The sequence below is a fragment of the Crocodylus siamensis genome, chromosome 1 (genome assembly GCF_052110815.1).
Source record: "Crocodylus siamensis isolate JL-2025a chromosome 1, ASM5211081v1, whole genome shotgun sequence".
NCBI lineage: Eukaryota > Metazoa > Chordata > Crocodylia > Crocodylidae > Crocodylus > Crocodylus siamensis.
In genome coordinates this window covers 412,401,955-412,422,307 of record NC_143395.1, presented here as the reverse complement: position 1 = coordinate 412,422,307, position 20,353 = coordinate 412,401,955, and the positions used below count along the sequence as shown (strand labels likewise).

The 20,353-nt window shown below is 47.0% G+C and overlaps 1 protein-coding gene across 3 annotated transcripts in view; it reads right to left on the bottom strand.

Annotated features, from left to right (window-relative positions):
• Positions 1 to 316: 316 nt before the first annotated feature.
• NARS2 (asparaginyl-tRNA synthetase 2, mitochondrial) overlaps positions 317 to 20,353 on the bottom strand; it is a 77,976-nt gene continuing 57,939 nt past the window's right edge. The window contains exons 9-13 of one of the 3 annotated variants that reach the window (XM_090030692.1): positions 17,787 to 17,853; positions 15,847 to 15,984; positions 11,392 to 11,489; positions 9,544 to 9,570; positions 317 to 1,568 (exon numbers count right to left, since the gene is read on the bottom strand). In XM_090030692.1, the coding sequence (XP_089886818.1) occupies positions 1,424 to 1,568; positions 9,544 to 9,570; positions 11,392 to 11,489; positions 15,847 to 15,984; positions 17,787 to 17,853 (475 nt within the window). In that variant the 3' untranslated portion in view covers positions 317 to 1,423. The remainder of the gene's footprint in view (positions 1,569 to 9,543; positions 9,571 to 11,391; positions 11,490 to 15,846; positions 15,985 to 17,786; positions 17,854 to 20,353) is intronic. The other 2 variants (XM_090030689.1, XM_090030691.1) reach the window with 2 other exon arrangements.

Below are 20,353 nucleotides of genomic sequence, written 5' to 3'. Positions count from 1 at the left end.
TCCTCCAGAAACATTTCAAAGCATGTGCTGGCTTCTGAGCCTCAGATACACTCCCACTTCACAGAATACTTCTTTCTTCCCATGCAAATGCATTTTCCTTAAGACAGCATGTGTGGCTCAGCTCTTTCCACTCTGCCTCTCTGGGTGTGGTGCAAAGTGAAGTGAACATTGCTGAGAACAGTGAATCCCATATCTGTGCAAGCGACCGGACACAATAATCTTTGAGGTCCCTTTTAATTCTGATTCTCTGAAGGATGCAGATGTAGGCCTGTCTGAAGAAATCACCGTGATGATGAATGTTGTAATATTATGACCAAAGAAACTGCAGGGGAAAAAAGCCTACCATGCTTCTTTATTGATGGCTCATAAAATCAAAATCATCTATGCTGTCCTCCCACAGTTAATATACACTTTCCAAATGTACACTTTCCAATATAAGCCTAGACTTGATTTTAATAAGGGAAGAATCTTTACAAATGGCTATTTCATAAGAGCTTACATGTCACAGTGAAGGACACTACTTAGCAATTCTCTGCCATTCCATCTTCAAAGCACTGTACAGACATTTAATTAGTACTCAAAGCCTCCTGTCTCTCAGTCCTGTGTGTGGGTCACACCCCCTTATTAACGTCTTGCATTATAAAAACAGCATTACCCAACAATGCATATTGATTACAGTTGTGACCTGTGTTACTCCCATGAAGAATTTAACTCTTCACTTAAGTAGGGCTCATTAATTTATCTGAAGTGCTTTGCTTTGAAGATTTAAATCGCTGCATAACTAATACGAAGTCAGAGTAGGATCCAAAGTTTCTCAAAGAGCAGTAATACTCCTAAATGCCCTCTCTTTAGTTTTGATACCTTTTATTATACCAACTAAGAAATTACCAAAAAAGTTTTTCTGCAAGCTTTTAGGCACACTTGCCCTTCCTCAGGCTCAGGGAAAATAAAAGATGGCAAAAAGTCCCCATAGGTAGAAAACAAACTTCATTTATTTATGAAGGTACAGCTTCATAAATTATTCATGAAAGTGCACCTTCAGCGTCCTCTGTGCAAAAATGAAGTTTATTTTCTACCTATGGGGACTTTTTACCATCTTCAATTTGCCCTGAGCCTGAGAAAGGTCAGGTGTGCCCGAAAGCTTGCAGAAAAACATATTTTTTTTGCAGTTTCTTAGCTGGTCTAATAAAAGGTCTCATCTCTGAACCAACAGTTCTAGAGTTTTGCATTTCTTTGAGTCTCAGACCAACGCAGCTACCAAATACACCCCCTCCATTCAATTCGCCACAAGTTTTTTGGGTTTTTTTAATACAAAAAAAAACAAACGCTCAATTTTTTTTCCTCAGTAACATACTTCATTCTATGCACACGCATTATATATACATACAAATACACCACCAAAGTTTTGGTGGCCACTACCGGGCTACAACAAACAGGAGTGAGGAAACCTCGGGAAAGGCATGACGTCTTTGATATTGCTAACACCCAGGATGCACTGCAGGTAGCGCTCAAACCCCATGCCGAAGCCTCCGTGAGGGACAGATCCAAACTTCCGGAGATCTAGGTACCTGTAATTTAAACAGACAGTCATGTTCACAATGTGTTATGCTGAGATAATTAAAGAGATGCTTTGTATTCAAGGCTTTTCCATTTAATTGCTTTCCCTGACCCCAGCCCGGGTGAGGGCTGCACCGTGTATTTCTGCCACTGCGGCTATATGGGCTGGCAGTATCGAGAGATGACAGCCACGGCTGAGATGGAAGAAACCTCTCACACCAACCAGCAATATCTCCCTGCTTTGGTTGAGACAGTTTTGCTTATGGGGGTGGTTTTACTTTATAGTTTTGCTGCTACAGCTGTGCCCACCCCAGGAATGCATTGCTGGGTGATAAAGTACTCATCCTATACTGGTCAAGAGCCTTCTGGAGCAGACAGGGCTTCAGACTCTTGCAACATCAGAAATATCTGTTGCAAATGAAGAAAAACCCCTAATAGACTCATTCCACCCTTCCCCTGGAGGTGCTGAATTAGCGCGACGGCAGCAGCTTTTGTTTTCTGTCTAGTCTATTTTTAAATGTCCTAAAGCGATGCGGTTTCCAATAATTTCCTTAGAAGACTATTCTGCTGTCTGATGGCTCTCACTATTAAGAGAGTCCTTCTGATGTGTACCTTAGCATCTTCCTTTGCAGAAGGCAGAACAGAAGGCAGAACTGACTTGTATTACCACTTTAGCACATCTACTTCAAAAATGTTATCTCAGACACTCTGGTGAGTAGGGCTGGCAGAAATAATCCACTAATTTATTCAGTAATAAGCAAATGACTAACTGAAAATCATTTGGGTGGTGGGCAAATATTCTGATTGCTTTTAACATGAAAATTGGGTTTTAGTAGAGTTGAAGTGCTGCTGTAGCTGGGATGGTTCAGGAAGTATGCCAGCAGCAAGGACTTTTTATAGGTGGTATTTTTGATTGAACCAGTTGCAAAGCTAGGATAGACCTAGACAAGATTTGGGGATTACAGTATGCTTCCTCAGCTTTGTTCTTTTTTTGCAAATAACATTTGCTTACCACAGAAAATGTTCATGCCAAGGCCAAAAAACTCCCCAAACAAATAATATGGGTGGGCTCTAGGACTGTAGATGTAGATGGATTCTGGGACTAGACAGGAGATGTAGTTTTGCTTCTTCTTGGCCTGTTTTTTGCGGCTAAGTTTCCCCCACGATGCACGATGGGCTATGCATTATTTCCCCTCAACGTTTTGTTTTTAGCATGAATTTTGGAGGTTTTTACCGTTTTGCTAAAAAAATCAACATTTTCCATAGGGAAAAATTCCAACCAGTTCTCCTCAATTCGTTTAGGTCCCACCATTGTTCTGCCGGAGAGGAAAGTAAATGCAACAATCAAGGGAGGAGGGCCTACTGCTATATATCCAGGCATTCATTCTTTGATCGGTTGGATTAAAGAAAACAAACAAGCCAATTCTTAAACAAGCAAGCTTTTCTATAGTGCTAGGGCTTGCTTTTCAAAATGGTAAGGGCCAAATTCTGGCTTACCGGCTTTCAGTAAAGCTACTCATATCCTTAAATGGTTTACTGGACTACAGCCTAAATTATACCATTACAAAGCCAAAGTAATTCCACTGATTGATCTCTGCCTCTAATACAGATATCCATATTCACACCCCATCCTTTAAGAAGGCTGTTAGGCAATTAGGTTTTCAGACTCAGACAAGTTGACAGTTTGTATTTAAGACTGCTGGCGTATTATTTTTTTCCCCAGGAACTCATTAGCAACAGCAGCATTCCCAAACTGATCCTTGAATACCATAAATAAAATAGTCCTTAAGGGGTCTTCCATCCTCTCCTATTTCCACCCCAAAATATACTTGCCTCCACTCTCAAACTGCAGCACTGGAGGTTGGCCTGGGACTCCCATGGGCAAAGCACACGCAGCTGGGCAGGTGGGATGGGGCTGTGGGCAGGTGGGGAGCAGCATCTGGAAGCAGGATGGGTGGGCAGGAGCCACGATCACGGCATGGTGACAGCACAGAACTGGCAACCACCACAGGGACATGCAGGGAGCCGACTGCAGCGTTGCCCTGGGTCCTGGCCCTGAGCTGTCACTGCTCTGCAATTCCAGCCCCTGCCCATCCATTCTGCTCCGGGATGCCGCTCCCCCCCGTCCAGGGCCATCTGCCCGGTTGTGCGTGTCCTGCCTGCAGGGGCCCTGGGCTGATTTCCATGAAGACCCTGCCTGCCTGCTCCGTCTGGTGCCCTGGCAGTGGGGCCAGGGCTGGCAGCAACAGCAGCAGAGACACTACCAGTGGCACCTGGGCAGAGTAACCTATCACCATGGGGGCTGCCACACTTCCACCACACTGGGCCAGGTTGGCCCCCTCCCCCAGCCTCACCTGGAAAATCTCACTGAAACTCCTTAAGTGGCCCTCCAGCCCAAATAATTGCCTACCCCCGTTTTGGACCCTGAGGCTGGTTCCCTGCATCGACTTGGGAAGTGGCCCTCCAGCCCAAATTGCCTACCCCCGTTTTGGACCCAGAGGCTGGTTCCCTGCATCGACTTGGGAAGTTAAGACAGCGAAGAGAAAGAGCCCACAGATGCTAAGTGCGTTGCTCCTACATAGCTCCCAGCCCAGCTCAGAGATACTTGGCATAGATTCATGCCTTCCATGGCTGAAAAACAATAATTTGCTGTCAAAGAGCAAGTTGGCTTTGTGATCTACAAATAAAATACACCACCAAACTGTAGCCATCTGGGCTGAACCCAGATCCCAATAAAGCTAATGGAAAGCTCCCACTGATTTCTACAGCTTTTGGATCAAATCTTTTAAAACTTTCTGATGACTTACAGGTGCAGCTCTTCCTTTTCCCACATCTTTCTGTAGAAGTGCTAGAAAATGCTCCTTGAGTTTTTCTTCATTCACCTACGTGGTAAATTTTTCACCTTACAAACAGCCATAGGCTCCTCCAGCTGTCTTGTTGGGACTAACACATGGTGCTTGACGGGAAAACTGAACGCTCCCCCTGCTCCTGATGGCTTGTGCAATGTTTTGCCATGAAGGGAAATCTCTCTCCAGGACCCCAGCTGGCAATAAGTTTATGCCCTGGAGCTGGAGGGTTGATAGCCTTGTAACCTCCAAGTCTTGCTAAGCTATGTGCTACAGCAACATCCCCTGGCAGCAAATTCCAGGAGTTCATTATCCGCCAAGTTGAAAAAGCATTTCCTTTCATCCCTTTAGAAACCTGCATTCTTTTATCTTCATCAAGAGCTCTTGCACCGCACTGCAAGGCAGTGTGAATAGGAGTCATGTCTTGGCTGCCATTCACTGCTGAATGTGCTGGGGCTTCCTCTATTTGCTTTCCAAACAAAATAACCCAAGCCCTTTTTATTTAACCCTTTGCTTATACAGAAATCTCCTCAACCTTGGCTAGGGAAAATGAGGCTGAAAGAACAGTGGCTGTGCACTCTGTGAGCCTGGACATCCAACCAGGAGAACATTAAATAAATAAAAGTAGAAATCAAAAAGACACCAGGCTTCAAAATAACAATCTCCGAGACAGATCGTTTCAACGACTGGTCCAGATTCTGGAGCAAGGACATTAGTACAAAGAACTGTATTGCTCAAGGTATATGAGGGGTATACTGATTTTGTTTTCCTCACTGGAAAAAGCATCGAATCCTTGGATTAATCAGTGGTGGCCGCAGATAACCTCGGCTATACATAGCATTCCTATGCTGTTTAGGGTGACAATTAGGTACAGAAAGACAGACTAGAGAATCATAATGCTGATCATCTTGGCCATAAACATGTATACATCTCTCAGGTAACAAACATATGATGCTGCTATTTCCTGATGCCAGGTATAACCTCTACTCTGAGTTCATACATCACCTCTTGTAGTACAGAGACAACCAGGTCTGAAGGGCCAACTTCTCCTTACTGGCACTCACTGAATTCAGCAGCTGGCCTTAAACCCTGATCTGGTTCTGAGGCTGACCTTCTGAGTTTCCCCATCTAGAAAATGGGTGATGGGACTTCCCCCTCCGGAGAGGTGTTGTGGGCTTAACATACACATCTGGAGGCACATCTGCTAGGCAACTCCTCAGCATCATTACAGAGGAAGGAGACAGCACCCAAGTGCTCAGAAGTACCATATGCTGCTAAACCAATGTGGCCCTTGACAGTTTATACTTTTACCATCATGAAGTTCTTTTCTTCTTCTGTGTAAGGCTCAGATCTGCACTGTCCAGCAGATCATCCCTGCTAAGCAAGTTCACTGAAGAACATTTGGTGAAGAATCAGTGCAATAAAAGCTCAGAGAAGAAGACAGGGCTTACCTTCCTCCAACGAAAGGACAAATGAGTGCCGATGGCAGGCAGAACATTTTATTTCACAGTTTCCATAGTGGTGGCACCCTTGTCTCTCCTGCCATCTTCCTATACCACGTGGCAGGTTCTTTCTTACGGGGGCTGCGTGGCTACAGTTATGAGATAAGCCACAGTGGATCTGCTTGTGGTGTCTTTTGGACAAATTGTTGTCTGTGAACACTCAACAGTTCAGGAGGCCCCTGCCAGTCTTATGTTCTCAAGAGCCTCCACCTTGAAAGAGACAATAACCCTCTATTTTCTCCGAGTTAACGCTAACGAAATCTAGGTTCTGGTTTGCATCAAGCTGTTTTCACAATTTATGGGTACAATTCAAATCAGAATGATGATGAAAGTCCATTATCTAGAGCGACCCTGGGCTGTCATGCTCAGTCTGTGTAAGCCTTGAACAAAAACTGGCATTTGGGTGGCAGAATATCCTTCTTCTCATTTGTATTATGGTAGTACTTGGAAGACCTCAAAAAAGATAAGCTCCCCAATGTGCCAAGCATAGTGCAAATAGGGAGTTAGATCGTCTCTGCCCCAGGATGCTTTTAGTGTAAGCCAGCAATACTCAGATCATGGGCTCCAAACCACCAGTACCTCTTCAACTTAGCACCTCCGGCTCTTTGCACAAAATACAATCTCACTTCATCTTTCTAACTGCATGAACCTTTCCTGCAACCCAAAATAAGACAACACACATGCTATCAACTGTGATACTACTTTTTTCTTTTGAGTGCGCTTGGCATGACTCACCAAGGTGGAGAAGGGGATGTTGCTGTGGCTGTTTAGTTAACACTGTTTGTTCATGTGGTTTCCGAGCCTGTCAGGACTGAGTGTGTCTGGTCTAGAAGCAGGCACAGCAGGGATAGAATAGGACCCTGGTCTTGACCACCCAGTCCAGTGCCCCATACCCCACCAGGCAGTCCACCCTGCTGGTGCTTATAGCCTTCCAGTGACTATAGCTAGCACAAAGAGTCAGCAGCATGAAAATGAGGTGACCAAGTTCCCTGACCACATGAAAGGACAATGGAAATAAAGTAAGTAACCACATAAAACAGTTCTGAATGTTTCTTCCCAATGTCAGGGAAAGAAAGAAAAACTTACAACATGTGAAAAATGTATTCAAGTGAGGAAGAGAGAGGGACTAAGGAATTCTACCGTATGTTATTAAAGCGCTCTCAGCTGCTGACTAAACGGTGGGACTGAAAAGCCAAATAGCCCATTTCAGATCACTGGCTTTCCTCCTCCCACCCTCTTCTCCCAGTGGGAGAATGGGTCTATTAGAGGCTGGCCACTCCTTAAATACCTTGCTGAGGAGTGGCAGGGTTGTGACATGAGGGGTCCTGCAGGCCTCAGTGGGAGGGAGCGATACTGTAGCCTGCACACTATTCTGCAGAGAGCCTTTGCCAGTGTTTGTTGCTGAACAGTGAGTAACTTGTACTTGAAGACTCAGGCAGATGATTCAGTTCTCCTCTAAAAAGCTTTTGTGACTAACTGAATTCAATCATTAAAATGGAAAACAGATCAATTTTTTGTCTTGCTGAAATGCTCGATGCAATCTTAATTATGGAAGGTCTACTGCCACCTCAACAGTACTGAGACACTAGCAGGAGTGAGTGCTGCAAGGCAAACCCAACAAAAGCCAGAGACCCAGTTTCAGAAGAGATCAACCCTCCCCACTCCTCTCTAGGTCGTTTGAGTAAACCAGTCAACGGCAGAGTCCAAGTACAAAATCAGAAGGTATTGCTACGCCACGGCATAAGCAGTGACCTCACCCGCTGAAGTGTGCTCCCATGGGAGTAATAAGAAGGAAAAAAGGATAGAGATTGAGGGATGACAAACGTGACAAACCCCTGTTCACCATCAGATAAAGCACAGCCCAGCCTCCTTGCTAATGCTAGGGGAATCCTTACCTTAAACACAACTGCCCAAAACTCCCAGCATAAATCCACAGACTTTCCAACCAACCATGGGGGACAGAAAGATGTCACCTGTCTCCCATTCTGGCTCTACAGAACTCTACAATTAGCTAGTGATACTAATGTAGCCACAACTCTATAAAGGACCACATGCTGGTTGCTGTCAGAGGCAGGGAGACCAATAATTCAATCTGCTCTGACTGCCCCCGCAGCTCAGTGATTCTTCTATCATCATGCTCAATTCCATGGATGGATGCAAGGAATGAACTGAACTTTGTCACTAACTTTGACCAATGTCTATGCCCACAGCTTTCTAAGAACATAGGTTTTGCCCCTTAGTCGCCCTCTGAAAGTAGCTGTGCCTCGGGACTTAGAGGGGTTCATCTATGTCAAGGCAAGATGTCTCACTAAAACAGAGGGGAAAAGGCTAACAGAAATAGGAGAAACGTCTTGTCATGGAGTAGGTCAGACTATGTTGGTGATGTACAGTTCTGTGGTACTGTGGGCTGTGCTATTCCCAGATGTTTGCAAGATGCCTGGGGAATCCTGCATTCACTCCAGCCTCTTCATCCTAGTTAAGAGTTTAAACGCCTTTTCCCTAATGATCACGCCATCCACTCAAGCACCTTTTCGACAAACCTCTCAAACACTTAGAAACTTCACTCTTCCAACAGGTGATTAAAGATACCCAGAGAGAACTATTATTCCAGAAGAGACTCAGAGAATCTGTACAGTCAATTCTGCATGGAAAAACCTCCAGGAACTTGCTTGTTTGCCTATTAAATTCAACGGTTGTTCTGTCTCAGTAATGAAACAGTCTTTATCCTTGCAACCACTGTGCTGGGCTCTTTGGATTGCAAATGGAAGTATGCATGTTACAGATACAAATCACTTGTGGCTTATGTATCCTATTTATTTTAGCAGTCAGGGTCTACTGTAACTGTATGTACAATTCAAGGATTGAATTATTAAAAATGACTGAGAAGCCATAAGTCAATCAACTTCACATACCGTATTTACCTGACTCCAAGATGAGGTTCCCTGCCATTTAACTTGGTAAAAAAGACGGCCCTCGTCTTGGAATCGAGTGGGGAGGGGAGGGGGGGAGGCAGGCAGCTGCTGTAACTTCTAGCTCTGGCCCTGATCTGGGTTGAGAGCCAGAGCCACAGCTGCTGCCTGTTCTCTTGCCACCCCTGCCCCCCATCCCACAGCCTTTATTCCCTTGACCCTCTTCCCATCTCCCTCTGCAGCCCCCATAGCCTGTCTCCCCCCCACCCGGCCCTTTACCCTTGCTCCGGCAAGCTCTGGGCCAGCTCTGGCCCCAGCTCCAGGAGCTACTAACCTTTCCCACTGCCTATTTTTTCCACCACCTGCCACTGCTTTCCCACTGCAGCAGGAAGGGCAGGGCAGGGATGATGATAATGACAAATTTAAGATGACCCTCTAATAATTAGATTCTATATGTGGATAATTGTAACAAATGTATACAGTTTTCCACGTACAGAATCTAATTATTGGAGGGCCGTCTTAAATTCAGAGTCATCTTGGATTCAGGTAAATACAGGTAGGACTAATGACAGGTAGGAAAGATGCACCTGCAGGAGGATAAACTGAATAAGACCTGGCTAAATTTCACTGCGGGTATTTGCTGTTCATTGAGGGACCCTAATGAAACACTGTCCACCTTAGCAGTAATACGATAATGGATCCTGCCTGATGACAAAGCTATGGGCTTACCATTGGTAGGTGTCTGAGAGTCCCAACCTGTGGAAGAAAAAAAAAATCATTGTAAGTAAAAGGGTCCAGGCCTGCAGTGTGATCTAACAGCTGTGTAGTGCACAGGAATACACATGCTAGAAGAAGCAGCATTTAATACAAAAAGGGGAAGAAAGGAAACAAGCATGAAGAAGAGCAAAAGTTTCTGAAATGCAAATTAATGCTTTGTGGGCAGTACTGAACACATGCCTCAATGTTTTCCCAATCACAGAAACACTTGGGCTTATACAGAAAGAGCTCCCATGTGCATCTGAGGGCAACAGAGAATTAACAAAATATTTGTGGGTTTTCTTCACATTTTCCGTGGAAGGAACCATAGGCTAGTGAGTCCATGCAGCTGCTGGTAAAATGGCCCTTGTGGTTTCATTAGTTTCTAGGTGTGGCTTTGTGCCAATTGTTATTTATTAATTGCGGCACTCAGTTTGCAAGGGAAAACAGGGTTTCTTCCAATTGCCAGCTCCCCCCAGGATCTGAGAGGGAAGCTGGGTTCAGAAAAGAGCTTTGCAGGCCAGATTACACCTCCATGACGCCTCCATAATCCCAGTGCATTCAAGGGTTTCCCCAGGTTCAGTTGACCAGAACGCTGGAAACAGGTCTATGAAGGATGCGCCAGTGACCAGCAAAACTGGAATTAACTCTCTCCCAGTTACACTAGCTCTGCAGAAAGCACAGTTTAAAGCAGGGAAAAATACCCTTTGGTCAGACAGTCTGACCATGAATGCTCATAAGGAAAAAAGCCATTGAGTAAGAAGATGTACTTCAAGCTCACTGGCTCATTATTTTAAACGTGTTCACTGCATTGTGGACTCTTCTGCTTTGTAAAGTATATAGTCCTGATCTTTGTCTCAGCCTGAATGGAAATCTCCATTCTCCCCCTGCCCATACCCTTCAAGATTTTCATTGCTGGTCTTGGTTTACTATGTTGAAGTGGGTGGGCTTCATTGTGCTTCTTTAAGTAGACATGTTTTTTTGCTGAAAACGTGACCCACTTAAATGGCGAATGCACTTGCAACACGTAATTCTTGTTAAGATGGGATCTCATCCATCCTCCAACAACACTGCCCATGTGTGCCCAGCAGAAAGGGATAGGATAAATTATGGAAGGCTCATCTGAAAATGGAGACAAGATCTGGCCTAAACTATGTAAAGAGGATTTCTACCCCTGCAGAGTCGATGAACTGCAGGTTGATGGCCAGCATTGATACTCTGCCACTGTATCACTTTAGGCTTAATTGAAAAACACCTTAGACTCATGCAGATTGCTGGAAGCCAACAGAACAAGGGTGCTCTCAAACAGCCCCGACACAGGACAAGCCAGTGGGGATTTCACTCTCAGTGAACCTGCCATCCCTTAGTATAGTACCATCCTTTGGCAAATGGCAGCACTGAGGTAACATCGGGATTAGCAAAGTCCACAGCTGTAACTCATTGTGGTGCAGCTTCTCAGGGCTGGATAACATCATGAAAAAACATACAGGTCCTGGCTGCACTATGACTTCTACCTTTGCTACTACCAGTGGTGAAATCCAGCTGGTTAGTGGAGAGGGTCTCAAAGAGGAATCCAACTGAGCAGACCCAAGCACAGATGGCTTTTCTAGAGCCCTGAGGCATATTTACATCCAAAGCGAGTCACCATTTGGGATACAGCAACTGTTTGCTTAATGGATAAATAAAGATTTGAAAGCCAATAAACACAGCCTTATAAAGCAGCATCTATTGTTTGGGCATCTGCCCTTCTCCCCCACCACACTAATGGCTGCCAATACCCTCCCTCACAGGCTGTTCTGCTACTTCTGCCAGTCTCCATACCTCTGTAAGCGTGACTGTAGGAAATGCAGTCGCTCTTCCCTCAGGCTGCCTCCACATAGCTCCCCTACTTCTGGTACCAAAAGATCAACAGCTGCAACCTTGGGAAGAAGAAAACCATAAGTGATTGGTCAGGCTGGGGTACCTGTGGAGTCCAAGAAAGGTGTTCTGGGAGGAGAAATTAATTTATATTTATTAAATTAATTAATGCTCTAATGATGGAGCCAAGACAATGATAATATAGCCTGCTGGCACTTGGATACTGCACAAATAGTTGGACCGGCACCAATATAACTGATGACGAGAGTTTAGATGATAAATACCAGAAACTGAATCTCAGAGTGACAATTCCATATGGACTGTTGGAAGCATGGGTTGGACAAAGACCTCTGGACTGAAAACCATCAGCCTCTGCTGCCTGCGCTTTAAGAACTGTCTCTGACAGCCAAAGGCTTGAGCAGAAGGAAACCTCTGTACACAGCTATCATAGGGATACAAAGAACCACTGTGAGGGTGTGGACATACATTGCCTTTGCACTGGTGTCAGTGTGGAGCAGACATGCAAAATGGAGCCCCACGCCAGTGTGAGTCGCTCTACTCCTGGTAAAATTATCCCCTGGAAGATTAGGAATCACAACCCACTAGTCTAAATTACCCCAGAATACCAGTTGTACATCCACAGCTCTAGCTGATTTCATCCCAAAAGGATAACCTGTTGCTCAAAACAAGCTACAGGCTTGTATTACAGGTGACTACCTCCAAAGATGGGCATGTGTTGAATTTTAGCTGATTTTTTAAATGAAATCTTCATATTTTCCCAAGCAGGAAGCAACTGTGACCCCCTGAAACATGAGAGACTCCTCCTGCCTTTGTTTCAAGGTAATCTGCATCATCACAGAGCCTCCCCAGAAGTGAGAGACTCCACACCAGCTATGAACTGACTGCCCAGAGGAGTTTTCCATCTACTGTCTCTTCTGTGAAATCCTATGAAATATGAACTTTCATTTCTACCCAGGAGAACTTTTACAATCTTTTCTCCAATGCCTGATGAAGGGTGTTTGTGCTCAAAAGCTTGCATTTAAAGGTTTCTTTTTTTTGCAAAAATCTTGTTGGTCTAATAAAAGATATCATCTCTACTACGAGTCTGGATTGCTTTCACCCTGGATTTCAGCACTTAACATTCACTGGCAAGCACAGTTATACTGATTCAAATGTGACATGTGCCTACACCCTAAGAAAATACAGGCAATGAAGTCCCCTTCCTCCCTCCTTCGAGGTGGTCTGGACTCTCCAATCCAGGCACTAAGACAGCTACTCAAGCTTCCTCTGTTGAGTCTAGGATACTACATGTGTAAACACATGCGTGCTCCAGAAGAGTCCCTCCAGTCGTGACTGTTTATGGGCGTGGTGACTGCTTCACTTAGTTGCTTCAAACTTGAATGCATCTGGAGGAGGGGTGAGGTCACTTGATCTGGAAGCCATCTGCCAGCTTGGGTAAGAAATACCAGGTTGAAGCAGAACTGAAAGAGGACACCTTTGTCCTGAATTAGGAGCCTCTGCACCAAAACAATAAACGGTGGGGACTGAAACGGCCCGAGTTATTTTGGTGCAGGTGTCTGAGTTGGCAAATCCTAAGCAAAAAAAAAAGACCTAAGAGCAATCTCTGGTGAGTCAGGCAAACACAGGCAGGTAGATTGCTGCATAACTTCATGCCACCTGAGGAATTCCTATAGACCAACATCCTCCATGGACTTTAGGCACCTAACTCTGATGGAAATCAACACACGTGGTTCCTTCCTTCCTTGCTCAGGCTTATGCTTTGTCCAAGGAGTCCCTAGGTCCTAAGCTTTCCAGGCAGTCAGGTCCTCAAAGTTAATTTAAGGTGTCCAACCCCCACTAATATCAGGGATACCCAGCATGGGTTCGTTGCTGGTAGGTCTTGCTTGACCAATTTCATTTCCTTTTACGACCAGGTGACCTATCACCTGGACAAGGGGGAAGAGATTGATGTTGTATATCTTGACTTCAAAAAAGCCTTCAATCTGGTATCCCATGATCACCTCTTGGCAAAACTGGCTAACTGCGGCCTTGACCTCATCATGATCCGCTGGCTGGGGAATTGGCTCCGAGGTAGGACCCACAGGGTGGTGGTTGACAGAAGTCAATTGTGGTGTGCGGTCACCAGTGGAGTCCCTCAGGGCTCTGTCCTAAAGCCTATACTGTTTAACATCTTCATTAATGATGTAGACACTGGTGTCAGAAATGGACTGGCTAAGTTTGCTGGCGATATCAAACTCTGAGGTAAAGCATCCACACCTGAGGACAGGCGGGTGATCCAGGCAGATCTTGACAGGCTCATGAAATGGGTGGACAAGAACCTGATGGTGTTCAACACCAAAAAATGCAAGGTTCTCCGCCTTGGGAGGAAAAACCTGCAGCAAGCTTATAGGTTCGGCAGTGCTACGCTGGTTAGCACAACAGATGAAAGGGACTTGGGGGTCATGATTGACCACAAGATGAACATGAGCCTTCAGTGTGATCCTGCGGCTAGTAAAGCAAGCAAAACACTGGCTTGCATCCATAGATGCTTCTCAAGCAAATCCTGGGACATCATTCTCCCGCTGTAATCGGCCTTGGTGAGGCCGCAGCTGGAGTACTGCGTCCAGTTTTGGGCTCCACAATTAAAAAAAGGATGTGGAGAAGCTTGAGAGGATCCAGAGGAGAGCCATGTGCATGATCAGAGGTCAGGAAAACAGACCTTATGATGAGAGGCTGAGAGCCATGGGGTTATTTGGCCTCGAAAAGCACAGGCTCGGGGGGATCTGGTGGCCACCTGTAAATTTATCAGGGGTGCTCATCAGGATGTGGGGGAACGTCTGTTCACCAGAGCGCCCGAAGGGACGACAAGATCGAACTCCGCCGCAACCAATTCAGGCTGGACATAAGAAAGAACTTCTTCACTGTCCGAGCCCCCAAGGTCTGGAAAAGACTGCCGCCGGAGGCGGTTCAAGCACCCACTTTGAATACCTTCAAGACACATTTGGATGCTTATCTTGCTAGGATCCTATGATCCCTGCTCACTTCCTGCCCCTGGGGCAGGGGGCTGGACTCTGGGGTCCCTTCCAGCCCAAATGTCTATGAAATCTATGATCTAAGAAATATGAGTTGGCCACCGAAATACTTTTGAGAACCCGGGCCTGAGTCCCAGGAGTCACAGAGCCTGGGAATCCCATACAGAAAAATGTGTTTCAAAAGGAGGAGACTTTTGTGTTTCCATCTGCTGAGAGGAGATGGAGACACAAATTGGTCTTCTGTTTCTGGAAGGGAAGAGAATGGCTCTTCTCATGCCATGGGACCCTATGAGCCTTTGCTGTCATTCAAGAAACATTTTAGAAAATAGAATAAATACAAGTTGTTTACATTTAAAATGCATACTATAGGTAATAATGTTAAATGCATATTATATTTAAATATTATATACATTTAATGTTAAAAATATTATTTAAAAAGTACAATGTCTTTAACATTTGACTTTTCCTTAGAAACAAGGTCTGTCACAAACCCATCTTAAAAGACCATAAAAGGGAAAATAAAATAAATGGCTGCTTTCCAAAAATACGTTGCATCCATTCTTTTTCTGTTTAATCCTAATATCTTGTTTTGGGCACCTTGGAAGGAAGATAATAGCGAGGACTGGATGTCCCCTAGAACAGTTGACAGACACGTCACTACCTGCTCCCTAACTGGTAGCTCTAATGAATCATAGAAAGGGTTGGAAGGGACCTCAGGAGGTCATTTAGTGATTCTAGTCCAACCCTGCTACTCAAAGCAGGACCATCCCCAACTACATCGTCCCACCCAAGGCTTTATCTAGCCAGACCTTAAAAATCTCCAAGGATGGAGATTCTACAATTTCTCTGGGTAGCTGCTCCAGCGCTTTACTACCCTCCAAGTGAGAAAGCTTTTCCTAGTATCTAACCTAAATTTCCCTTGCTCCTTGTTCTGCCCCCACTGAGAACAACTCCATTCTCCTTGGAACCCCCCTGCAGGTAGCTGAAGGCTGCTATTAAATCCCTTCTGTCTTCTCTTCTCCAGATTAAATAAACCCAGTTCCCTCAGCATCTCATCTGTAATGTGCCCCAGTCCCCTAACCATTTTTGTTGCTCTTCACTGGACTCTCTCCAATTTCTTCACATCTCTTCTGTAGTGGGGGGCCCAAAACTGGACACAAGAACTCCAAATGTGGCCTCACCAGTGCCAAACAGAGGGGAAGAGTCACATCCCACGATCTGCTGGCAACGCAGCCCGGTATGCCATTAGCCTCCTCTGCAACAAGGGCACACTGTTGGCTCAGATTCATCTTATTGTTCACTGCAACTCCCAGGTCAGACTGTGCATCCCAAGATTAGCAAAGGGAGGACAAATGACTGTATTAGATGGTGATGTGCATGAACTTACTGTGTGCTGAGGTCCATCATCATTATCGCGCATGTAGAAAGGTTTGAGATCATATGGATAGTCAATCACAAACACAGGAACTTCACCACAGTGCGTCACCAGGTACTTCTCATGCTCGGTTTGGAGATCTTGGCCCCACTGTAAAGACACATAAGAAAGAGAGGTTGGATCCCACCCAGCTGCAGTACATGGCCCAGAACAGGGAATGTACTGGTAAAGAAAACCAGTTTCATAGACTTTAAAGCCCAAAGGAACCATTAGGATCACCTACTCTGACCTCCTGCATGACACACCCAGAGAATAGTGAAGCAACTAGAATAAACTTTCATGTTGCCTAAGGAAACAGCAAACCAAGCCAATTTTAGCTTTCCCTTAAGGGGTAGAGAAAGCGACTTTATCTAGTTGCTTGCCTTTCTGGATGTGCCGCAGCTCTCCCATATGTACACTACCTCTGGCAGGTTCCAGCTTAGCAAAACACAGTCTTGCCTGCAAAAGACCATGCCTAGTGTCTGCATCCTGCATAGTAGGAATATGGGAAGTGCTGGGGGTGGGATTATTGGTGTGATAAGTAGTTATGTCTGGATATGGGATTTACAGTTCTGAGTCTACTGATGCAGAAATGAATTATCCTGCTGATCTTGACGAGTCTGTCTGGAAGGCAGGTCCAACTAGATTTACCCTCAAAGCAGCAGATTGAAGGCCATTAAGGCTAATGACTATGTATGAGACTGGAAACGGGGACTCAGGCAGGGACACCATCTAACAAAGCAGGAATGAAGCAGAAGGCTCAGGATGATAAACACCGCAGCTTTAGGAACTCTAAAACGGTGGCGGTCAGAGATCTGGGCCGCAGGTCGGACTGTCCAACAGAGCTCTATCATTTACTCTGTGGTGCTGCCCATGGGTCTCAGACTGGCCTCAAGCCCAATACGCACGAGATTGGCTCCGTGTGCTTCATTCAGGGCTGGTCTGGATTGGGCCCACAGCCCAGGTCCCGCTATGTGCAGCATGCACCTTAAACCAACCCTGCTGGCTACATGCGACACACAGGGCCAGGGCTGGCATGCACTAAGTGCAGCACACAGGACTGAAGCCAACACACTTGCCGTGTGGCTGGTCTAGGACACATGTGGTATGTACCGTCCATACTGGACTGGCCCTGCGTGCCAGCTCCAGTGTGTAGGGTCGGTCTGTGGGTGCAATCTGGCTTGTAGACTGGTCCCACACCCCTTATCTGGGCTGGACGAGTTTGATACCCCTGCCCTGAAGCGTATAAACTTCTCTCTCCAGGACTACAATAATCTTTTGGAAGAACAAAGCCTCCTGTTATCTACACCTAGGTAAGATTTTATTTAGATTCAGTGTCACTGTGTTATTCTTAGTTAAACCCTGAGCACCACCTAAATAACCTCATTTCCCAATTAGATCACGGGTTGAAAACATTTTCCAATGGCAGAAGGAAAGGCCCAGCTCGGGTCTGAGACAGGTTAGCACTAGGACCTGGCCACTGCCGCTTCTCCCTGCCACCCAGCTGTGGCAGGGCACAGACAAAAACCCCTGGCCATGATGCTCCTGGGCTCCATGGGCCATAGGTTGCTGACCCTTGGATTGGATAACCACATCATCCAGGCATGCCCATGCATAGGAAGGGATATTTCTTTCTCCAAGTCGGATGCAACTTTCTCCCCTAAGCCACTAACCCCAGTTGTCCACCCTTCATCCTAATAAAACATTCCCCATAAATTACTCTACACTTCACCTTTCAAGCTACCGTGGTAATTGCACCTGGTTGCCAACACCACACAAGGACTGTCCCACCTTGCGTGGAAGAGACTCTGCTACAGTATCAGAAAGAGGGAAAGGCGAGGTTTCTCTGCATGCACAGCTCCCAGGTGCTGGGATGCAGGAGGGGCTCTCTCCCAGGAGACACAAGCACCTACCTCTGGTTTGAAAGTGAAAGTCTGAGGTGCTCGCTTTAAAATTTCCACTGCTTCAGTGTAGGAAAGTCTGTAAGAGGAAAACAGGTCTCTGAGGAAGCAAGTGAAAACAACACAAGAGTCCCTTGCTAAGGGCTGTAGTGGAAAACTGAAGGGAAGCTGTCCACAGACCCACTACTTTATGATCTTGGATTTCTCAAGTAAAACAAACTCAGGCATGGTAAACACCTTGGATGGCAAGGAAACCCCTGAGTGTTATAGGAAGTGATGCCAGCAGTTCAACAGATGGCAGCTTTCCCCTGACTCAGCCAAATTACTAAAGCTCCAGCCTGATACTGCTTAGTGCCATAACTTACACAATGCCTTAAAGTTTTAAATACCAGGATTGAGGACTCTGGGATATAGGTTGTAGCTGTGTTTGTCCAAGGACACAGACAGGCAAGGTTTTTTGGGTAAATCTGATGTCTTTTATTAAACCAACTAAAATAGTTGGAAAAATTATGTGCAAGCTTTCGGTTACAAACATGCTTTGTCAGGCTACCAACTACAGACACTTCCTCAGCCTGACGAAGGATGTTTGTACCTGAAAGCTTGCAAAGAAGAATTTTTTAGAGGTGTACCGATACATCAGTCCCATATCAGACTGGCAATAGCCTTTTTTGGTTGATGTGGCCAATAATGTCACCGTTAAATGTCCTGTGCATGGGAGCAACCGCAGCACAGCCCGGCAGTGTGGAGAGCAGCCAGGTCTGGCTGATAAGTCTGTTGTGAGGGAAGGGGCACTGGCAGATCAAGGCCCCAGCGGTGAGGGGAGTGGGGCTGGGGCAGGTGCTGCACAGCCAGGGCAAGGCGTGGGAAGAGCCATGAGCGGCTCGTCCGGGGACTCAAGGAAGGGGTGGCGGCTACTGCCGCTGTGCGCACCCTGGCAGGGTATGGAGAGGTCTGTGCCCCTGGATCTGCGTCTGGGTGAGGGCAGGCTGCTGCCGCCGATGGTAATGGGTTCTTCCTGGCAGGGGGCTGGGCTGTGCTTGGGTTGGGCAGTACCAGTGCTGGGAGGGGGGCTACAGTGAATTTTGGGATGGCTGCAGCACTCATCCCCCATACGCCCTCTCCCAGCGCCACCACCCACCCCAGGTGCAGCCCGGCTCAGCCCCCTGCCAAGAAGAGCTCGGCACTGCCCCAGCCCGCAGAGGCAGCCCACCATCTGGGTGGCGGGGTTGGTGTGTGTGGTGGACTGTGTGCACGTAGTAGTGAGCAGGGTTCCCCCCAGAGGCGCACGGGTGCGTGTCTGGGGATGCGTGTGGGGAGGGGAGGGGAAGGGTGTGCATGGGAGCTCCCCTGTGTGTGCCCCCCGAGCCAGTCAGCACCCGTCCCCACCCAGCAACAACCCAGGGCCTGCACACCTCCCTGCCACTGCCAGCAGCATGCAGCCCCAGTGCTCCCCATGCCTGTGCTGGAGGGGATTAGCCGGACTCCAAGCACAGCCCCACCCTGGCCTGTCCCTGCTTCACACCATCTGCCCGTGGTGCATCCTGCTGCATCCGGGGCACGCAGTGGGGCTGGGGCGGCTCTGCAGCTGGACAGATTCCGGCCACTGCCGTTGCTGCTGGCCCCAGCCCCTGGTAGGGACCCACGTTGTATGTTATAGTCGCCCGAGGATGTAGGGGGGCAGTCAGGAGGGCCAAGGCAGAGTTGGAGATAGGACTAGCTTCCCGGATTAAGGACAATAAGAAGTCCTTCTTCAAATACATAGGGGGTAAAAAGAGGGTCCCGGGTAATGTGGGGCCCCTGCAGGACACGATGGGCAACTTAGTCATCACGCCAGATGACAAAGCTAACATATTTAACGATTTCTTTGCCTCTGTCTTCCTAAGTAGGGACCAGTTCAGCCACCTCCCTGCTGGGCCCCCCTCGGGCCCCGAGAGAGACACACCTGGGCCAGGGGTTAGCGAGGAGTTAGTTAGGGTACTTCTGGAGAGGCTGGACGTGTTCAAGTCCGCTGGTCCGGACGATCTTCACCCTAGGGTTCTACAGGAACTGGCCGAGGTCATTGCGGGACCCCTGGCGCGGCTCTATGAGCACTCGTGGTGCTCTGGCGAGGTGCCGGAGGACTGGAAGAGGGCCAATGTGGTCCCTATCTTCAAAAAGGGAAAAAAAGAGGACCCGGGAAATTACAGGCCAGTTAGTCTGACCTCAATCCCGGGTAAGCTCTTTGAAAAAATTATCCTGGCACACATCCAGGAGGGCCTTGCGGGGGAATGCATGCTCAGGGGCAACCAACATGGGTTCATCAGTGGCAGGTCTTGTCAGACCAACCTGGTGGCCTTTTACGATCAGGTCACCAAATCATTAGACGCAGGGGTTGCTGTGGATGTAGTCTTTTTGGACTTCCGGAAGGCTTTCGACACTGTCTCTCACCCTGTCCTCATCAAAAAGCTGGGAGACTGTGGTGTCGATGCCCACACGGTCAAATGGGTCGCCAACTGGTTGGAGGGCCGCACCCAGAGGGTGGTAGTGGATGGGTTCTTCTCGGCCTGGAGGGATGTGGGCAGTGGGGTTCCGCAGGGCTT